Source organism: Siphateles boraxobius, unplaced genomic scaffold (assembly GCF_051911475.1).
Source record: "Siphateles boraxobius isolate OS27281-9 unplaced genomic scaffold, OSU_SipBor_1 86, whole genome shotgun sequence".
In the NCBI taxonomy this organism is placed as follows: Eukaryota; Metazoa; Chordata; class Actinopteri; order Cypriniformes; family Leuciscidae; genus Siphateles; species Siphateles boraxobius.
Genome location: NW_027509215.1, coordinates 7,206,619 through 7,224,496, shown reverse-complemented (window position 1 = coordinate 7,224,496; position 17,878 = coordinate 7,206,619). Strand labels below are relative to the sequence as shown.

At 36.7% G+C, this 17,878-nt stretch overlaps 1 protein-coding gene across 1 annotated transcript; it reads right to left on the bottom strand.

Moving 5' to 3' along the window:
• Positions 1–1,399: 1,399 nt before the first annotated feature.
• On the bottom strand, positions 1,400–17,065 carry acvr2bb (activin A receptor type 2Bb). The gene is made up of 11 exons (XM_077222158.1): positions 16,582–17,065; positions 12,791–12,998; positions 10,789–10,898; positions 9,904–10,055; positions 8,482–8,625; positions 8,221–8,364; positions 7,882–8,027; positions 7,658–7,772; positions 6,337–6,475; positions 5,266–5,396; positions 1,400–4,390 (listed from the first exon to the last, which is right to left on the bottom strand). The coding sequence occupies exons 1-11, from the start codon at positions 16,622–16,624 to the stop codon at positions 4,187–4,189; spliced, it is 1,536 nt and encodes a 511-aa protein (XP_077078273.1). The 5' UTR covers positions 16,625–17,065; the 3' UTR covers positions 1,400–4,186.
• Positions 17,066–17,878: the final 813 nt, after the last annotated feature.

The following is a 17,878-nucleotide window of genomic DNA, read 5'->3' as shown; positions in this document are numbered from 1 at the left end:
AAACATTACACACAGAAGACAATATTCCTCCGCCCAGGCGAGCAACCACCAAGAAAAGGTGCTAACACCAATTCTCGTCCAGGACAACTGGAAGCTGCTAGGGACTGGAAGATGCTGGCTGATCTTGATCAACGGCTTATTTTTCCACCTGAGATTGCCACCACTAACCTCCGACCAGATATTGTTTTGTGGTCTGGATCAGCACGCATTGTTCAACTGATAGAGTTAACAGTGCCATGGGAGGATGCTGTAGATGAGGTATATGAGAGGAAGAAACTGCGGAATGCTCATCTAGCCACTGAAGCAGAACAGCGAGGATGGAGATTCGGGGTTTATCCAGTGGAAGTGGGTTGTCGAGGAGTTCCGGCAGCGTTGCTACGCAATATAGTTAGCCTACCGCTCTCGTAAGGGAACAAAACTTATATGTTTATTTTGTATCTCAAGTATCTTGATTTATGGATATTCATGGTTATATTGGAAAACATGACAAAAACTGAGGAAGATACTCACATTGCGTGCAGCATTTAATGCAATGACCATGAATTTGAGACTTTTTGTTCTAAATTAAGACCTTTTTAAGGCTTTAATTTGTGGAAGAGAGAATTAAAACCTTTTTAAGCAAACAAACTTGCATTAAAATGTTTCTAGAAAATACGTTTTTTTTTTTTTTACTGATAAGCCAAAACACTCACGGCCAAATGAATCGTCTTGTTGTTAAAAGAACCGTTGACGTCTATTTTAAGCAGGTTGTCTTGTGACTCTCTCTGAGGATTGCAGTCATTTGTCATTCCTGGTGTATTACCGTAGATCATTAAAAGGACAGAGGAGTCTGGCGAGATTTCTGTGGGAATTAATTATGTGGGACTGTCCATATGTCCTGTTTCCTAACCTTGCATTCAACATCTGTCCGACATGAGCGCATGCGCTGAGAGATCATGAGAACACACACTGCCCTCTACTGCTGCATATAGCCTAGTTATAAAGCGTCATAAATCATATTTTTAAGCCAAGCGTGTTAGTGAATGCAATCTAAAAAACAAAACAAAACAAAACACTGTATTCGTATAATTAATAATTGCACATAAACTACAGGTTAGAAAGTGTTTGTCTAAATTAAACAATATAGGCCTACTAGTTCCGCCAGGTGTGTCTGAATGTCACATCTTCTGTAATATCACATTCAATCGCGAGTTTAGGCTACATCTCGCAATTCTGACAGAAAAAAAGGCGGTAGGCCTACTGCGAGTTATAAAGTTGCAATTACCCTTCTTTTTAAACATTTTCAAAGAATAACATTTGTCAGTTTTAAGGGCTAATAAAAAGACAAGAGACTATAAATAATCAAAGAGACAGCGAAATAAAAATAAATAAAAGTGTCTACATCCGACAAACAGTAGACTATGTTTAAGTGAGAAACATGGGTAGGTTTAATTCAACAAAATACTGAACATGGCAGCAGAATCTGAAATGACCCAAACAGGGGCAACACAACACATTTACTACATTAGCAGCAGTAAAAATAATTAAAAAAACACATCAACAGACCTCCATCATCTCCTTAATGAGAACCAGCCCACATCAGGCCGGCAAAGGATCATGGGAAATCTGTACTCAGGTAGTCCTAATGTATGAACACTTCTTCAGTTTGTGTGAAACGTAGAGAAATATAACAAGAGTAAAAGATGCTTCAACTACATCAGTTAGCGGATCTAATATCATTATGTACATCACACATCAACACCTGATATAGGATACAAAGTTTGGCTTAAACTAAAATTTGCACAACTTGCACTGCAATACTTTAATTATATTTCAAATCCCTGATTTGATAATAGACAAATCCAACTTAATACAATTGTTAAGGTGGAGACGAAGGAAGAAGATACATGTACCACACAAACAAACAAACAAAAAATACAACTGTGAAAGGTTTGCATTTCCTCAGAGAACAGTTATTCTGAACCACAGAAGCCATTTCACCTGCGGATGCTGACTCAAAAAAAAGAAGAAAAACTTTGTGAAATGCACCGAGCACCTGGCGATCAAATTCAGAGCACCTTCTGTTAAAAATAATTGATTAAAAACAAAATAATATCATTTAAATCACAGAAAAAGCAGCTGTATATTAAATTATATTGCTACCACAAAACAGAATAAAATACTTTTTTATATATATATATATATATACTGTATATAAAAAAACTCACAATTTCTGAGGTATATCTAATCACTGAGCGTATGAAGGTGGATATTCAGTGATGGTTTTAGTGTTACGCTGAATGAGTCGGATAAAAGCTGCCCGTTTCTGAACAACACTGGGAGTCCATGAGTTGATTGAACAGTTTGACAGAGCAGATTCCAGCACTAGAGACATTCAGTCTTCTTCACTGCTGAAGTTATTGCGTGAAACAGGCCAGCTCTGAGAAATCACCACTGCTGAGATGATCGTGATTTAAGAAATGTCCAGGTCATTTTTCACCTCAAAAATCAACAGAAAAAATAAGAAACTAAACGTGGCATTAAGTGAATAAAGTCTACTTTTGGACCTTTATGGTTTTTTAATATGGTGACATTATTTTAAAGACAGTTTAGCACATTTTATTCTCATTACATCAGAGCAAAAATCTGTGCTTTAATGATAATGATAATTTGGGGGAGAAATTGTTGCTGAATTGTTATAAAATAAATGCTGAAACGGCCTAAAAAAAAGAGCATTATTTTCTGCAAAATGTAATGTTCCATAAAGAGAATGAAACCTACCTTAGCACCATTATGTTTTTTGGATTTTGACATTATTTTCATAATAGTTCAGCACATTTTGTTCTCATTTGAGTAATACAAAAAACATTAATTACTACGATTCGAGAAAAAAAAAACATTTAAATAGTAAAATATGATTGTAAATGTATTTAAGGTAATTTTTGTTGTGCTTCACATCAATAGAACAAATCTTTTTTAATTATTTCTTTACTGCGGGACAGTGGTTTTTTTTATTACGGTAATGATAACTTGGCGGACAAAACTATTGCTTAATTATGGTTATAAAATGTATGCTGCAAAAGCCCAAAATTTGCTTTATTTTCTGCTAAATTAAAGAAAAGTAATCCTATTCTAGGACCATTATGAATTTTTTTATATTGTGACCAAATGTGTTTAACGGTTATGGAAATAATGGCACTCTTGGCCCTAAAAATAAGCTTTACTTTCTTGGAGCACAAATTTTCCTAACTGTAGAATTCAATATTTTTTCCATTTTGATTTGAAGATGATTTATGACCCAGGTTTTTCTTAGTGAGATTCACCATACTGCTGAGAACTATTGCTGTAAGAGTGAGCGGTCACACAATCATGTGCACAGAGTTTACCTGAGTAGTGTAGTGGAAAAACATTACACACTTTCCTGATGCACCGATACATTTACACCGATTGAAAATCAAACCTGTAACGCAGCGCTGGTCTTTGTGCGGCCACAGCGCAAAAAAAAAAATTTCAACCGCAGCTCTTGTCACGCAGAAACAACGAACGCTAAAACACGCCCCTCGGAATGCTCTACTGATGGCACTTCTGATACTTCAGATACTTCAACGACAAGCGGATGCTACATTAAAATCAATCCCGACGCTCCGAAAGGCAACTCAAATCATAACAGTCCTGCTGCCTTCAGCTTCCAGTGTTCCAGACCACTGCCGTCAAAAACGCATATAAGAAAAACAACATCCCACGAGACATTTCAGGGAAGAAAGGGTACAGGTAAACAGCAATAAAACAATGCTAAAATTCACTGAGAACAAAGAGGACCTTGTGTGCTCTTGGGAAGGTTGCTTTAGTGTAACAGTCATCAGATCGTCGCGTAGTCTCGATAAAACCGGGGTAGAGCGTTCGGATGGAGGTATTCATGGAGTAAAGGCAAAAAAACAACATAAAAATGGCATTAAAACTGATGAGGTAACGTGTGCTCATATCCCAGCAGTCTGAAACAATCCCCTGAATGCCCTCTGAGAGTTCAGTCTTCTCACGTTTGAGGTTTTTTTCGTGTCTGCCTTCCGAGAGGAAGAATTCAGTAGATGAATGTGCTGGTGAAACCGATCCAACGACGCGAAAAAATTAAATACATGACGATCAAGAGATCAAATTAGCAGCAAAGTTCACATTACTGGAGAGGTTGATTACGCCGCAGCGTTCAGGTTCAGGTACTGGACTCTTTGGGAGGAAGGTCCGTGTCGCTGTCAGATGTGACCATGGAGACCAGGCACTCTGAGGTAGACGTGTTGATGGTGTTGGGCATCTTGGAGGCAGCGGAGATGCGTTCCTCCACACAGCCCGCAGAGAGTCGAGCCTCAGCATCGTGGTCCCAGCACTCCTCGATGGTCTCGCATAACTGGCCCAAACCCTGGTGGTGAGAAAGACGTCAAAATAAAACCTGATTATTTAGAATATTTGATTTTGATTTGATTTTTAGGCCTAAGGGAGGGGGATTTCTGATTTAAATTGCAATAAAAAATCCGGGTTTGCTGTGTTGTGAATAAAATATGTGATAAAAATTACTAAATTAAAACAAAACAAAATGCTTTTTGTTTTGTGAATATATCTCTATGGCTACAAAATAATAACAATTATTATTATTAATACTATGTAAAATTGTAAACAATTACTAAATGAAAACAAAACAAAAAATAGTTGTTTGTTGGGCTGCACAATTTGTCCAAAAATTTGTAAATGTATATTACTATGGCTACAAAATAATAATTATGATTATTATTATCGCTACTACTAATTAAAAATTCTAAATTACTAAAAGAAAACTAAAATAAGAAATGCCTGTTTGTTGGGCTGCACAATTTGGCCAAAATCTAATGGTCATTTACCAGTTTGCAAAACTGGCAGCTGACAGCTACAAAATAATAATAATAATAAAAGTTTTTATTATTATTACTCAAAAATATTAAAATAGTTACTAAATAAAAAAAAGAAAAAGAAAAATGTTTGTTGAAAAGTGCTTCTCATTCCAATTTTGTGAAGATGATTGGAGCATGTTGCGTCCCAAATGTACGCTGCAAGAGCCCCAAACTCAGAGCAGATGCAGAGATGCAGTTTATGTGGATCAGCATTTACTGTGAACAGAGTCGCTCTCAGACGCTGAAAACAAGCAGATCAGGAACTGCTCGCGTGTAAAGGAACACGGTGACAATACAGCACACATCGTGATTTTGGTTTTATTTGGATTAACAGTGCAGCCCTAATTCCTATTCAAATGTATTTTCTAACCGGATGTTTAATCCAGCAGTCTTTAAAGGTGGGCCGTATCTTCTTGTGGACCACCGCTTCTTGAAGGTCCTCCAGTGAAGGGTGCTGGCCCACCTCTTCCTCAAAGGGCAGCTGGTACTCGCCTACAGGACCTGAGTGAGACAGCAACAGCATTAGCTGCAGCACACACAATATCAGGGCAACCCCTAATAGTTGACTAAACATTAGTCGACTAGAAGAGGCTTAGACAACCAAAATTTTACTAGCCGGTAATAAAAAAAAAAGTTGCTAGCTCGCTCTAATGTTAACCTAGATAAATGCGCTATTATTAAAGCACATATCCAAGCATTTGTGTAGAGTGTGTAAGTAAACTTAAAGGGGTCATGAGATGCAAAATTTGTTTGCATATAAATGTGTCTTTGCAGTGTGTGGACACAACCACCATACAATGAAAAAAATCCATAAAATACTGTGACATTTTTAGTCATACAAGAGTAATACATCATTTGAAACTGTAGAGGGTCTACTTTTATTTGTGTAAACTCATCATTTTGAGAAAATTATGTGCCTTTGTAAAATAAAGAAAGCAAACAGGATGTGCTTTCTGTCGCCTTCGTCTCCGTGAACTGGAGCGCACCCCAAAAATGAACTAAAACTCAGGATACTTGCTTCACAGACATGAGAAATATATCTATAGAAAGCTTGAAATGTCTGCTTTTAAACTAACCAATTCAACTAAAATAGAAATACTTTCTGATTATGTAAGCCGTATGAAAGCGGAGGAGATGGCAGCAGACACTGACTCAAACACTAGTTTATTAATAAATAATTAAAATATCTCCTTGCCATTTTTCTCCTGACACATTCATAATCATTACTTTTGTTGGTGCTTTGCAGCAAGCTTTATGTGTGAGCTTGAGCGCTGATTAGTCTCTCTCTCAGTATAATATATATATATTATACTATACACTCATTATGGTTTAGTATTCTCCTCCTCAAGTAATTAGATTAATATAAACATGCATAAATTCCAGAAACAACTCATTGACTGCACACACAGAGCCGGAGATCCTGATATGTGTGTGGACTCACCATCAGAGGCGGTGCAGCGAGACACCAGTTCCCAGAGCACCAGTCCTAGAGCGTACATGTCGATCCTTAGGAAGGCGTCCCTTTGGAAATTAATGGCTCCCTCCAGCACTTCTGGAGCCATGTAACGGCGCGTTCCCACCTGTGACGGATACAGAAAACACAAACATGTTAGACAGGTTCTCTGTCATTCCAGTGGAGTTTGGGGACAACTTGGCAACCTATGATTCAAATTTGTACTTATTTTAACTTAGAATTGGCTAAATGAAAAATTATGTAATTATATATATATATATTGCTCCAGATTTTTTAAACATTATTTATATGAAGTAATGAAGATGTGTTGGGACTGACACATTTGCATTTTATTTTTATTAAGCTTTTTCATTTTTATAATCCTTCTGTAAAATCGATTTGATCTCGGACTGAAAACTTAATGTTTCTTACATTTATTTATTTAGCTGATGCTTTTATTCCAAGACGAAGAGAAACCTCACAAGCACTTTATCATAAGAGCAGCAATATTTTCAGAACACAACAGAAAATTTCAAGTATAAGATGGATTAGACTACCGTTTCTTTGAATTTGCATTTATAGTTTTTAACTAGGTGAGCAGATTTTGTTTTTATTTTTAATTGATGCACCTGAACACCAACAATTAATATTGATATACAATTTTACACAAACCTTTTAAAAGTTTGGAGTAATTGATTTTTTTATTTTATTTAAATAAATAACTTATTCAGCAAGGATGCATTAAACGTATCAGAAATCACAGTTAAGACAATGATGAAGTTAAAATTTCAAAATTCAAATTGAAATCCTATTTCAAATTAATACTGCTCTTTTGAACTTTCTGTTCATTAAAGAATGCATCACAGTTTCCACAAACATATAAAGCAGCACAACTATTTTTAATATTGATAATAAGACATTTTTCTTCAGCAGCAAATCAGTATATTAGAATGATTTCTGAAGGATCATGTGACACTGAAGACTGGAGTTATGATGCTGAAAATTTAGCTTTGCATCACAGGAATAAATTACATTTTAAAACTTATTCAAATACAAAACAGTTATTTAAAATTGTAATAATATTTGAGTATATTATTGATTTTATTGTGTTTTTTTTTTTTTTACAAATAAACGCAGCCTTGGTAAGGAAAAAAGAAAATCTTATCGACCCCAAACTGGTTGTGTATATTGCTGCAGAATGTTTTTTTTTTTTTTTTTTACTTCAGATTGAATTCCGATATTTTATGTGGATATATGAAGTGAAATGTAGTCAAAGGCTTGCTTCATCTGTTTGCACTCAGATCCTCACCTGACCGTGTGTATCTCCAGGCGGTTTCCCAGGCTCAAAGCGGACCGCTAACCCAAAGTCTGCAATCACTGCACTTAAATCCATCTTGAGCAGGACATTCTTACTCTTGAAATCTCTGCAAAACAAACATCAAATCACCAAATGCCTACAGTGACAGCAGGAGCATAATATTAAAAACTCTTTTAAAAGAACACATCAAATGCTGCAAGATCAGGTGTGTGTACCTGTGTGCAATTGCTGGTTTAGGTCCCTCTGCACGGTAAGGAAGGTCTTCATGAAGGTACGCCAGGCCACGGGACATACTTGCGGAAATATGGCACAACTGAGGCCAGCTCACTGGGTTCCCCTTCAGGTAATCTGTTAGCGAGCCCTGCAGTGAATAAAGATTTTGACATTTTTATGACATTATGATTGCTTCTATGCATATCATAAGATACAACAGTTTAACAGTTTTTTAACAATTTTTATTTGGTGCATCTTTAAAACATCATTTGGTCCATTTGAACCCAAAATGAGGTTGTGTGTTATAGGGACAATTGAAAAAAAATAAAACACACACTGACCCTTTCGTGGAATTCTGTGACCAGCCACAACTCCATCTGCAGGTTGGTGCCTCGTTTTTCTGCTGAGATGTAGTGTAGAATATTCTCATGTTTAAAACCCTCTGTGAGGTAAATGTCTCTTTCGTTCTGCCATGACTGCTTGTCCTGTTAATATACACATTGTTTCAGAATCAAGCATTATATACACACACACACACGAACTAATTTGAGAAAACCAAAACAAGCAATCCTCTTTTCAAGGTGCATGAGTGGAATATGTACCTGGATGGGAAATATTTTCACCGCCACATATTCACTCAGTAACTGGGCTTTCCACACACAGCCAAAGCGCCCCCTAGCCTTCAACTCCAGCAACTGCAGAGGCTTCAGTCCAACCAGAGGAGACGGTGGAGGAAGACCAGCATCCTAATCAAGACAAATCAAAATTAATACTCATTTAAAAGCACATATAAGTGCAGCTGTATAATCAAAGAAAATACATTTAGTATGAAATACATTTCGAAAGAAGTCTCTTTTGCTCACAAATAGAGTATAACAGTATTATTGTGAAATATGACAACTTAAAACAGCCATTTTCTATTTTAATATATTTTCAAATGTAATTTATTCATGTGTGTTTTCAGCATCATTACTCCAGTCTTCAGTGTCACATGGTCCTTCAGAAATCATTCTATTATACTGATTTGCTGCTTAAGAAACATTTATTTTTAATATCTTATTATGTTAAGAACAGCTGTACCGTTTCATATTTTTGTAATACAAATAAACCGTAATACAAATCTTTGCAGATCCTTTGGTGAATAGAAAGTTCAATAGGACAGTATTTATTTGAAATGGAAATCTTTTGTAACATTATAACTGTCACTTTTGATCAAATTAATGCATTATTGCTGAATAAAACGTAACTTCTTTAAAAATAAAAAAAGAATGGTAGTGTATATGGAGCGCACATTTTTATTCAAGGGTGTTTTCAAATCTGATTCGTTTGGAGCATTTTTTTCTGCTTTAGTTAAATTCTTTTAGGCATATATGAACACGGCAAACATGCTCGGATCAGCACCAAAACAATCAATCCGAGATCGCCTGAACGAGGTGGTCTCGGCCTGATTAAAAACAAAATATAGAGCGGTTCTGTGGAGGTGAGAAAGCAATCCAACCCAACAGACCAATGAACCAAGTGGTATCAGAATTCATAACGGGAAATGTGTAATATCAAAAGCAGCAGTGTCTGACTCTGTGAGTGAGCATATTAGTTATTGCAGTTGAATACCAAAGAGTGTCTCTTCATCTTAAAATGTTGTGTAATTGCTCTTCTCCGTTCATTGCAAGAACGCTGTCCCGACGATGCCTTGATTCCTGCTCTAACTGCATTATGTATTATTTATCAGTTAGAGCGGGAATGACGACACCGTTCGTATAGTGTCTGCATGTGCCACGACAGCAACAGATAAAGCCACAATATGCTGGTGGAGCAAACTTGTCAATCCATTTTGATGGATGACAGAGGAAACTCTGACCAATAAAAGGACAGTTGAACTCGCATGTGACTTGCATAAACACATTTTGGTATGCATCGAAACAAGAAGAAAATGCAACATTGTAACAAATGAAGTCCCGGTTTTCGGTACAAAGCAAACGATCAACAGGTCTGAAAACGCCCCAAGACACACATAATTGTCAGACCTGGCCGATGTCGACGTGTCTGTAGGGTGGTTTCCGTTGGTGGTACGTCCAGCAGGCGAGCACCAGGACCAGAGAGAGAATGGCCAGCGGAAGAAGGGAATAAACCAGCACGCCCAGGAGAGACTGGCCCGGGTCTGGAGGCTGGATTTTTACTAGAAGAAAACACACAACATAAAATCAGCTCAGCAGCAATAGCAGACTAGGAATATATTCGTGTGTAAAATTAAATGCTAATTATTAAAAAAAATGTTTGAAGCCATTATAAAAAAATAAAAAAAAAGTAATAATAAAATAAAAATCGCACAGCTATGGCCGCACATCAACTTTATATTAATATTAATCCATCATATTCTGTGATGTCACGGAAGGAGGAACAAATGAGTTTGTTCTTGTGAGTCAAGCAAGTACACTTGAGTTTCTGTTTATGTCCGCAGATATATGTGAATAAAAGCCTAAATTCAATCTGTTCATCATATATAAAGCGATTGTATCTCTTCAGAAGACTTGGATTAAACGCTGAATTCATATGGATTTATTTTATGATCTCTTTATGAACGTTTCGAAGTGTCAGGGTTTTGGGTGAATAGACTTTCAATGGAGAGACAAAAATCTCATAGATTTTATTAAAAAGATCTTCATGTGTGTTTCAAAGATGAACGAAAGTCTGACGGGTTTGGAACGACATGAGGGTGAGTAATTAATTCAATTTTCGTTTCTGTGTGTACTAACCCTTTAAGCATGGTAAAAACATGACAAACAGGTTGTTTTCTACACCAAACATTGACAATCATGACTATCTTCTGCAGTCCAAATAGCAATAAAAGTACCATCCACAGATATTGTTGGGCAGAGGAGCCTGAAGGAGACACGTGAAGTCTGCTTTACCTGCAGGGGCGATGGCTTCTGGCAGGTGTGTGAACTTCTCATTGCAATAGTTTCCCTCACAGCAGCAGAAAAACACCTGCGGACTCTCTTCTGTGGCCACACACTCCTGTCTGCTCACACAGAGAAACAGTGAAGGGATGAACTGAAAATTAGTTGTTGCTGTAACATTGCACTGATTTTTGTTTTTTAATTTAAAGCGGTCATCGGATACAAAATTCACTTTTATATGGTGTTTGCATGTGTCTTTGCAGTGTGTGGACACAACCACCATAAAATGAAAAAAATCCATTCCCTTTTTTTTGATCCTGAAAAAGCCTAAACACTCACAATAATCAAGCCGTTTGGATTTTCTGAGCAATATAATGTAATTGCTCATGCTCCGCCCACAACCACTGACGAACTGTCTCGTATTAGCATATTTCGCCCTCAGCCATTTGTATGCTGTATACAGAGCTGTTTTTGAGGAGGTGAAAAGGGTTGTTTTACACAACCAATGAGGAATTTAAACCAAAGTATGTTACAAACTTTACACGAGGACCCTAAAGAATCATACCAACTTGTGGAAAATGGGCATCCGATGACCCCTTTAAGACTGCTATGTGGTAGAAAGACATTGCTAAATTATAGAATGTAAACAGGGCCAAAGTTACTACATTTAGATTAAGATACATTTTGGATCACAAGTGGACGACATTAAATACAGGTGTAAACGGGGTCTAAAATGTTTTGAGTTTGTCCACTTCGAGAGGTAGTTGAAAACACATTCAACCGGACTGCTTTTGTCGTGTAAACGCTCACGTGATCGAATGTGTTTGAACAGCCGCAAAAGACGGCTATCCGCCTACTGGTTTGAAAACAAAAACGTATCAAGCACAATTCTCTCTCACCATTCCTGATTTCTAACACACACTCTTGCGGCTGCCAGAGCAGAAACTAAAGCTGATGCTCTCTGTGTGTTTCTCTGTCATCTTCATGTGTAAATTGTGTGAGCTTATTTTGTCCCCTAGATCAAAATCTGAAAAAAAAAAAACATACATTTACCCGTCCATAGACCCTCCCCTTGAAAAAATCAGAACAGAAGTGGTTGAAAGTGGACAAAAAAGACGGAATAAAACACCAGGTGTAAACGGGAATAGTCTCCCTCGTCTACTTGTGATCCAATCGACTGAAACGCATCTTAATAAAAGCTGTAAACAGGGTCTTTGATGTCTGCAAGAAAACCAGCAAGCACATCTGCAAAAAAACATTGTTTCGGCTTTTCCCAAAAGTTCACATTTCCAGTTCTCATTGATCACTGTCTAATGTCCCCTACATCTGCACACTTAGTTCACTTAGTTCAGCAAGGATGCATCCAACTTTATTGCAAAGGATGCAAATAAATGCTGTTTTTTCAAAGGATCTATTAAAAGCATTTTGAAAAAAAAAATATGCATTACGCTTTCCAAAGAAATATGAAGCAGCAGCACAAAATGGATAATAATCAGAAGTGTTTCTTGAGCAGCAAATCATCATATTAGAATGATTTCTGAAAGATCATGTGACACTGAAAACTGGAGTAAGGATGCTGAAAATTCAGCTTTGATCACTGGAATAAATTACATTTTTAAAATATATCCAAATGTAGACAGTTATAAAATAGAAAACAGTTATATTTTATAATATATAAAATTATAATAATATGCTTTTAATATATTAATGCTTTTACTGTACTTTTTACCACATAAATGCAGCCTTGGTGAGCATAAGAAACTTATGCTCAAAAACATTTTAAAAAATATTACCGACCCCAAACTTTTGAACTATAGTGTACGTTTAAATAGCTTCTATCTAATACAGCCAATGAAGCATGTGATGTAAAGTGACTTTGGATTTTAAAACTAGAAGCAAAAGATTGTGATGAAAACATTTGTTTGGCAGCAACTCCCGGATCATATCAGTGGGGGTAAAAAAAAATCAAACAGAGTCAAACAGAGACATTATATAAAGGTGGTTTTGATGAGACCTGTCGTAACAGTTGAAGTCGTCAAGCCAGCAGCCTTTTTTGACCAGGCGGATGGTCCCGGTGGAGTTCAGCCAGGAGGCGTAACAGTGCAGTCTCTTGTCCTTCTCCCCCTCACACCTCTCAAAGCCACTCTGATTGGTTTTCTCTGTTCGCCAGTTATCATTGTAGTAGACGCACTCTCTGGTCGCCACCTCCGCATGACTGGCTCCTGATAGAGAAAGACAGACACAGAGATATTAATACATGCAATTATTTCTCAATCATTAATACATTTGCCAGGGACATTTTCTAGGCCAGAACCCAGAAATCAGTTGCACTTCCGATTCCATCGTCCTGAAGTCAACGGCTGTGTTTGGAAAATGGATGGATGATTCAGCTGGGGCCGGCATCTTCATGAGCGGGAATTAATTTGACTTGCGACTCTCGCAGTGCATTATGGGTATTCTCTAGCCGTTGAGAGTACATCAGTTGTACACTCGTTATCACGGTGCATTGTGGGATTAAATGAGTGTACTTGATAATTTCCACTATGGTTTCGGACACCACTACAAATCGTTTTCCCCTCAAATAGTGTTGTATTTAAGGGTATAGTGAGCGATTTCGGACACAGCCAATGAGTTTTTGGTTAAATGCCGGAAATAAGGTCTGTAGTGTACACATGCTTTAAAATATTTGCACATTTTATTCTATGACGTAAAATACATCAGTAATACCCCCTTGTGATTTTTTTTAAAAAGCTTTTACTTGTCTTGTAATAGGCGGTTGCTAACAAGTGTCTAAATGAGACATATAGGTTGTCAGGGATGTTACATCATCAGCCTAATAGGTAAACTCATCTACTTACTCGCTTTCATAGCCTTGTTGTTTTATATAAATCACGCTCTTGCAAACTCTTCTAACTCAAACTTTCAGAGGAAATCAATGTTTTTGTTTGTTTCTTTAAATAAAGATTGAAAGAGTTGTAGGACGCTTATTGGTGGTGACTCTGAAGTCATGTGACTTGTGTAGTTCATTTAGAGCCTACATTTAACTACTTCTAGCGATTGTATTTAGGCTTCACAATTCATAAAAGTTCATCAATGAATCTCAACATGAACAAAACGTGGAAGAATTATAAACTTTTTGTTGGTCACAGATCTTTTTTTCTGCAACAATCCAAAAACCAATGAAAAACCTTATTGGGGTTTTGTTGAGTGAAAAAGGGTGATGCTAACTTCCGGGTTGAGCTAAAAAAAAAAAACATAATCAATGCAGTGCTATTAAGAAAAATAATGCATTGCACAGTAGTTACAATACACTAGTGTATTAGAAAACAAAATATAAAACCATAGTGTATGCAAACACAAATGATGCGTTGCAAATGATTTGCAACAAAAGACAAATGTTCTGCTTTTGCTATCTTTATTAACATTAGATTAATTCTGAGGGAGAATCTAGAGCCATTAGAAGTGTGGCTGCATCTATCTATGTATTAGTCAACAAATAACTGAACTGAATTATATATTATATATAAAATATTGGCTTTCATAGTTGCAAAGTAGTTCAATAGATAAAAGCAACATTTACCTGTCAATCAAAACCTAATGAGACATTTGAACACTTAAAAACACTTCATCTGAAACCCCAGTGTGTGTTCAACTAGCCATCAAACCTCAGTACCAAAACACACAGCCACAAACCACATGCTTCAGGGGTTGATGATTTAAGACCCGTGAATTGAGTTTCTATGGTCTTTAAGAAAACCATCAAATCAAATCCAGATGTCGGATTAGCTGTCAGAAGGCACTTCTTCATATAACCGACGGCATGCATCACCGCACATATTTGCACAAAGAACTGGGTTATGGATTGTGAGATGTTTACATAGCATAAAAGCCACACAACAGACTAGGAGAAAGACCTCCTGAAGTCAGATTTAAATGGGGGGAAAATACAGATTATGACATAATGTTGGATGGGCTACACCGACAAGGAGGTTTATGCTCATTGCATGCTTTAAAAAAATAAATAAAAACAAAGCCTGGCCCTTTAAATTCGACGTATAGCTGCTGGCCACCCATCCCCCCTGCAAATGTGACCCCACCTACTCACTTAAGCACACAGAATCAACAGAAATAAGGGATACAAAAGCTTTAGCACCAGGGTTCATGTTTTAAGTTGATGTTCATCATGCTTTTAATGGCTAATTCCTGCCGATAGATCGGCACATGTTTAATCTATAGCTTCTTTGTCACTGATACTGGGTGTCACATGATAAGAGTGAATTACATCAGCAGCCCCCGGCTTAAAACCCACAGCACTCCAATTTCCTCATTCACACACAAGCAGAGTAAGTGTATTTCGAAGATCTCCTGTGGTGCGCTTTCACGCTGAAGCGCCCAGATTTTACCTTTCTTCCCCCTGTCACCACCATGCAGCTGACACACACACACACACACACACACCCACACACACTGATCTAGAGGGGTGTATCAAAGACTCTTTTGTTTTGAGGGGGTTTCCTCCTCACAGCGACCTGTAAGGGACTCCTACAAATCAGCTTTAAGGATAAGATATCCTCACTGTTCCTTAAAACAATGATCAAAATCAATACATCAGCATCAATAACTGGACAAAGCAGAACACTTTGTCTGCTGGTCAAACAAACAGACTGGACTAAAAGGGAAATCAAAAGTGGCTACATAAAAGGACAAATATTCATCTTATATATTCATCTCTCTCTCCCTTGCTTTCTCTTTCTCTAATATATATGAATATATTAAACCTAACTTTTATTTATGTGTTTGTTTTTTATGTCACTTCACCACCTCAGCCTGTTATTATTATTTACTCTTTATTTGGCTTTTTTAACACAATTGAACGAAAGATACATGGATTCATTATTATTGATAACATTTGTATTTGTTTTCTGTCTTTGACACCATTAAACCCAATGCTCAACCTATAACCATTAAACAAGTTTTTATTTGCCTTTATCCTTTTAACACAATTTAATCTATTATTATTTAAAATTAACTTCGTTCGTTCTTTTTTGACAGCACCTACACTGAACCGGGTGCTTTAGTGTTTTTGTTATTATTTTTTATATTTAACTAATTTAGGTTAATTTCTGTTAAAGTGCATTGCAGTTTTGAACAAACACTTGGCAGCTCATGACTATAATAATAATAAATTAATTAAATAAATAAAAAAGGCTTTAAATATAGGCTAATACAAATATTGTGTTTGTCCACATTATAAAGAACTGAACACAATGTAGAAAAGCAACAATCCCAGCCAAGAAATTATAGATGTTTATTATTTTAAATCGAAAATGTCTTATAAACCTGCCCTGAAAACAAACCAAGTTGGGAAAACAAATGTTACATGAAAACATGAGGTGAATCTGCTAAATGTTTTGTGGAGAGCGATTGTTTCAACACGCCACCAGCTGTTTTTTTACTTTGTGCCCATTGAGTCTTTAAAACCCTAGAAATCTCGCACGAGAAACGTTAAAAAAGCCAGGTCGAGCTACCTGAAGAACCACAACTTAAGAAATATACCCACTGGAGTGAACAACAAATTAATGTTACATACATTGAACCCAAACACTCGCTGGAATGGTTTGGTAATAACGTTACTGGCCGTGTTTCAAAACCTATTACGCTGTCTACCTAGATAGCATTATTGGGCTTCACGTGTGAGCTAGAACGCTGTCTAGATAGGCAGCTGACTAGGTTTAGTAACAAAGCCAAACAAATAGTATCGTTTTAATTGAAGATAAACAAAATCTCTGTAAACGAACGCCTTACCTGTGCACCAGATGAGTGCAAAAGTCAGCCAGGAAACAAACATATTCCTTCCTTCGAGTATCCTGGCGCTAAATGTTGTCCTTTATGCCGTGAAAGCATTTAAAAATGAAATAAAACACATGAACGCGAAGGAGCCGAGGGCCTGCGCGTGTTTCTTCAACGCTACAATAACAACACGAGCTCTCATTCACAACACAATGTATCCCTCAGAAGCGAGCTGATCGGAAATAAAGTCCCTGATGCCACAAGCATCCAGCAGTTCATCCTGCCCGGTCCAGCATGGAGGAGCTCGTGGTGGAGCGTGGGTTTGGCGGACGCTTGGAGTAGAAGCGAAGCCCCCTTGTGTGCACGAGCTCATGTGTTTCTCCCCCTCGGCCGGGGCAGTTGGAGGGGGCAGGAGGGACTGACATCCGAAAAGCTGAACAGCGTCCAAAATGGCTCCTGAGAGCCAGAGCAGCGGTGCCAGCGGGAAACCCGGATGTTAACCAGGTCTGGATGTGTGTGTGTGTGTGTGTGTGTGTGGACTCACTCACTGCTGCACTTCATCATCACAAGTCAAACGAAAGAAATACAAAAAATCTACTAGAAACTTAAGTTCAATTGCAGTTGCTATTTTTAATCTGATCTATTTAAAATTCATAAAAACAATAAACTAATTAATTAAAATACAATTCTCCTATGTAGGCTATATATACAATTAAAAATTAAGGTTAATTCGTAAATTTTAATTGCATTATGACTCCCCCTCCCATTTTTAATGTTAAATTAAACATTGTGGCACATCCCACTCGAATAAAGGCACAACCCAATAATTAATAATAAATAAAATATTGTCCTATATAGGCTACTTAAACAAAAAATATATTATTTATATTATTATTATTTATATTATTAAATTTATATTATTTCAAAATACATTAAAAGGGTGGACTTTTGCCCTAACATATATTAGTACTGTCAAATTGATTAAAGTTAAAAAGAACAACATTTATTCAAAATATGTATTTTTTCTAACACTGTTTTATAATTAGGCTACTACCACTTTAAGAAGAAAAAAAATCAATTTAACGCATCCTTGTTGAATAAAATGTATTAATTTCTTTAAAATTACTAAATTACTGACCCCAAACTTTTTAACAGTTGTGTTTATTGTAACAAAGGTTTATATTTTAAATAAATGCTGTTCTTTTTTAAACTTTTTATTTATCAAATAATCCTGAAAAAAAGTATCACAGGTTATATATATATATATATTAAGCAGCAGCACAACCGTTTCCAACATTGTTAATAAATCAGC

Coding starts and splice junctions, on each gene's coding strand:
- acvr2bb (XM_077222158.1), bottom strand. CDS start 16,624: ATGTTTGTTTCCTGGCTGACTTTTGCACTCATCTGGTGCACAG. Junction 10,899..12,790: donor GACTTCAACTGTTACGACAG/GTCTCATCAAAA, acceptor CTGTGTGAGCAG/ACAGGAGTGTGTGGCCACAG. Junction 5,397..6,336: donor TCGCTGCACCGCCTCTGATG/GTGAGTCCACAC, acceptor TGTCTCACTCAG/GTCCTGTAGGCGAGTACCAG.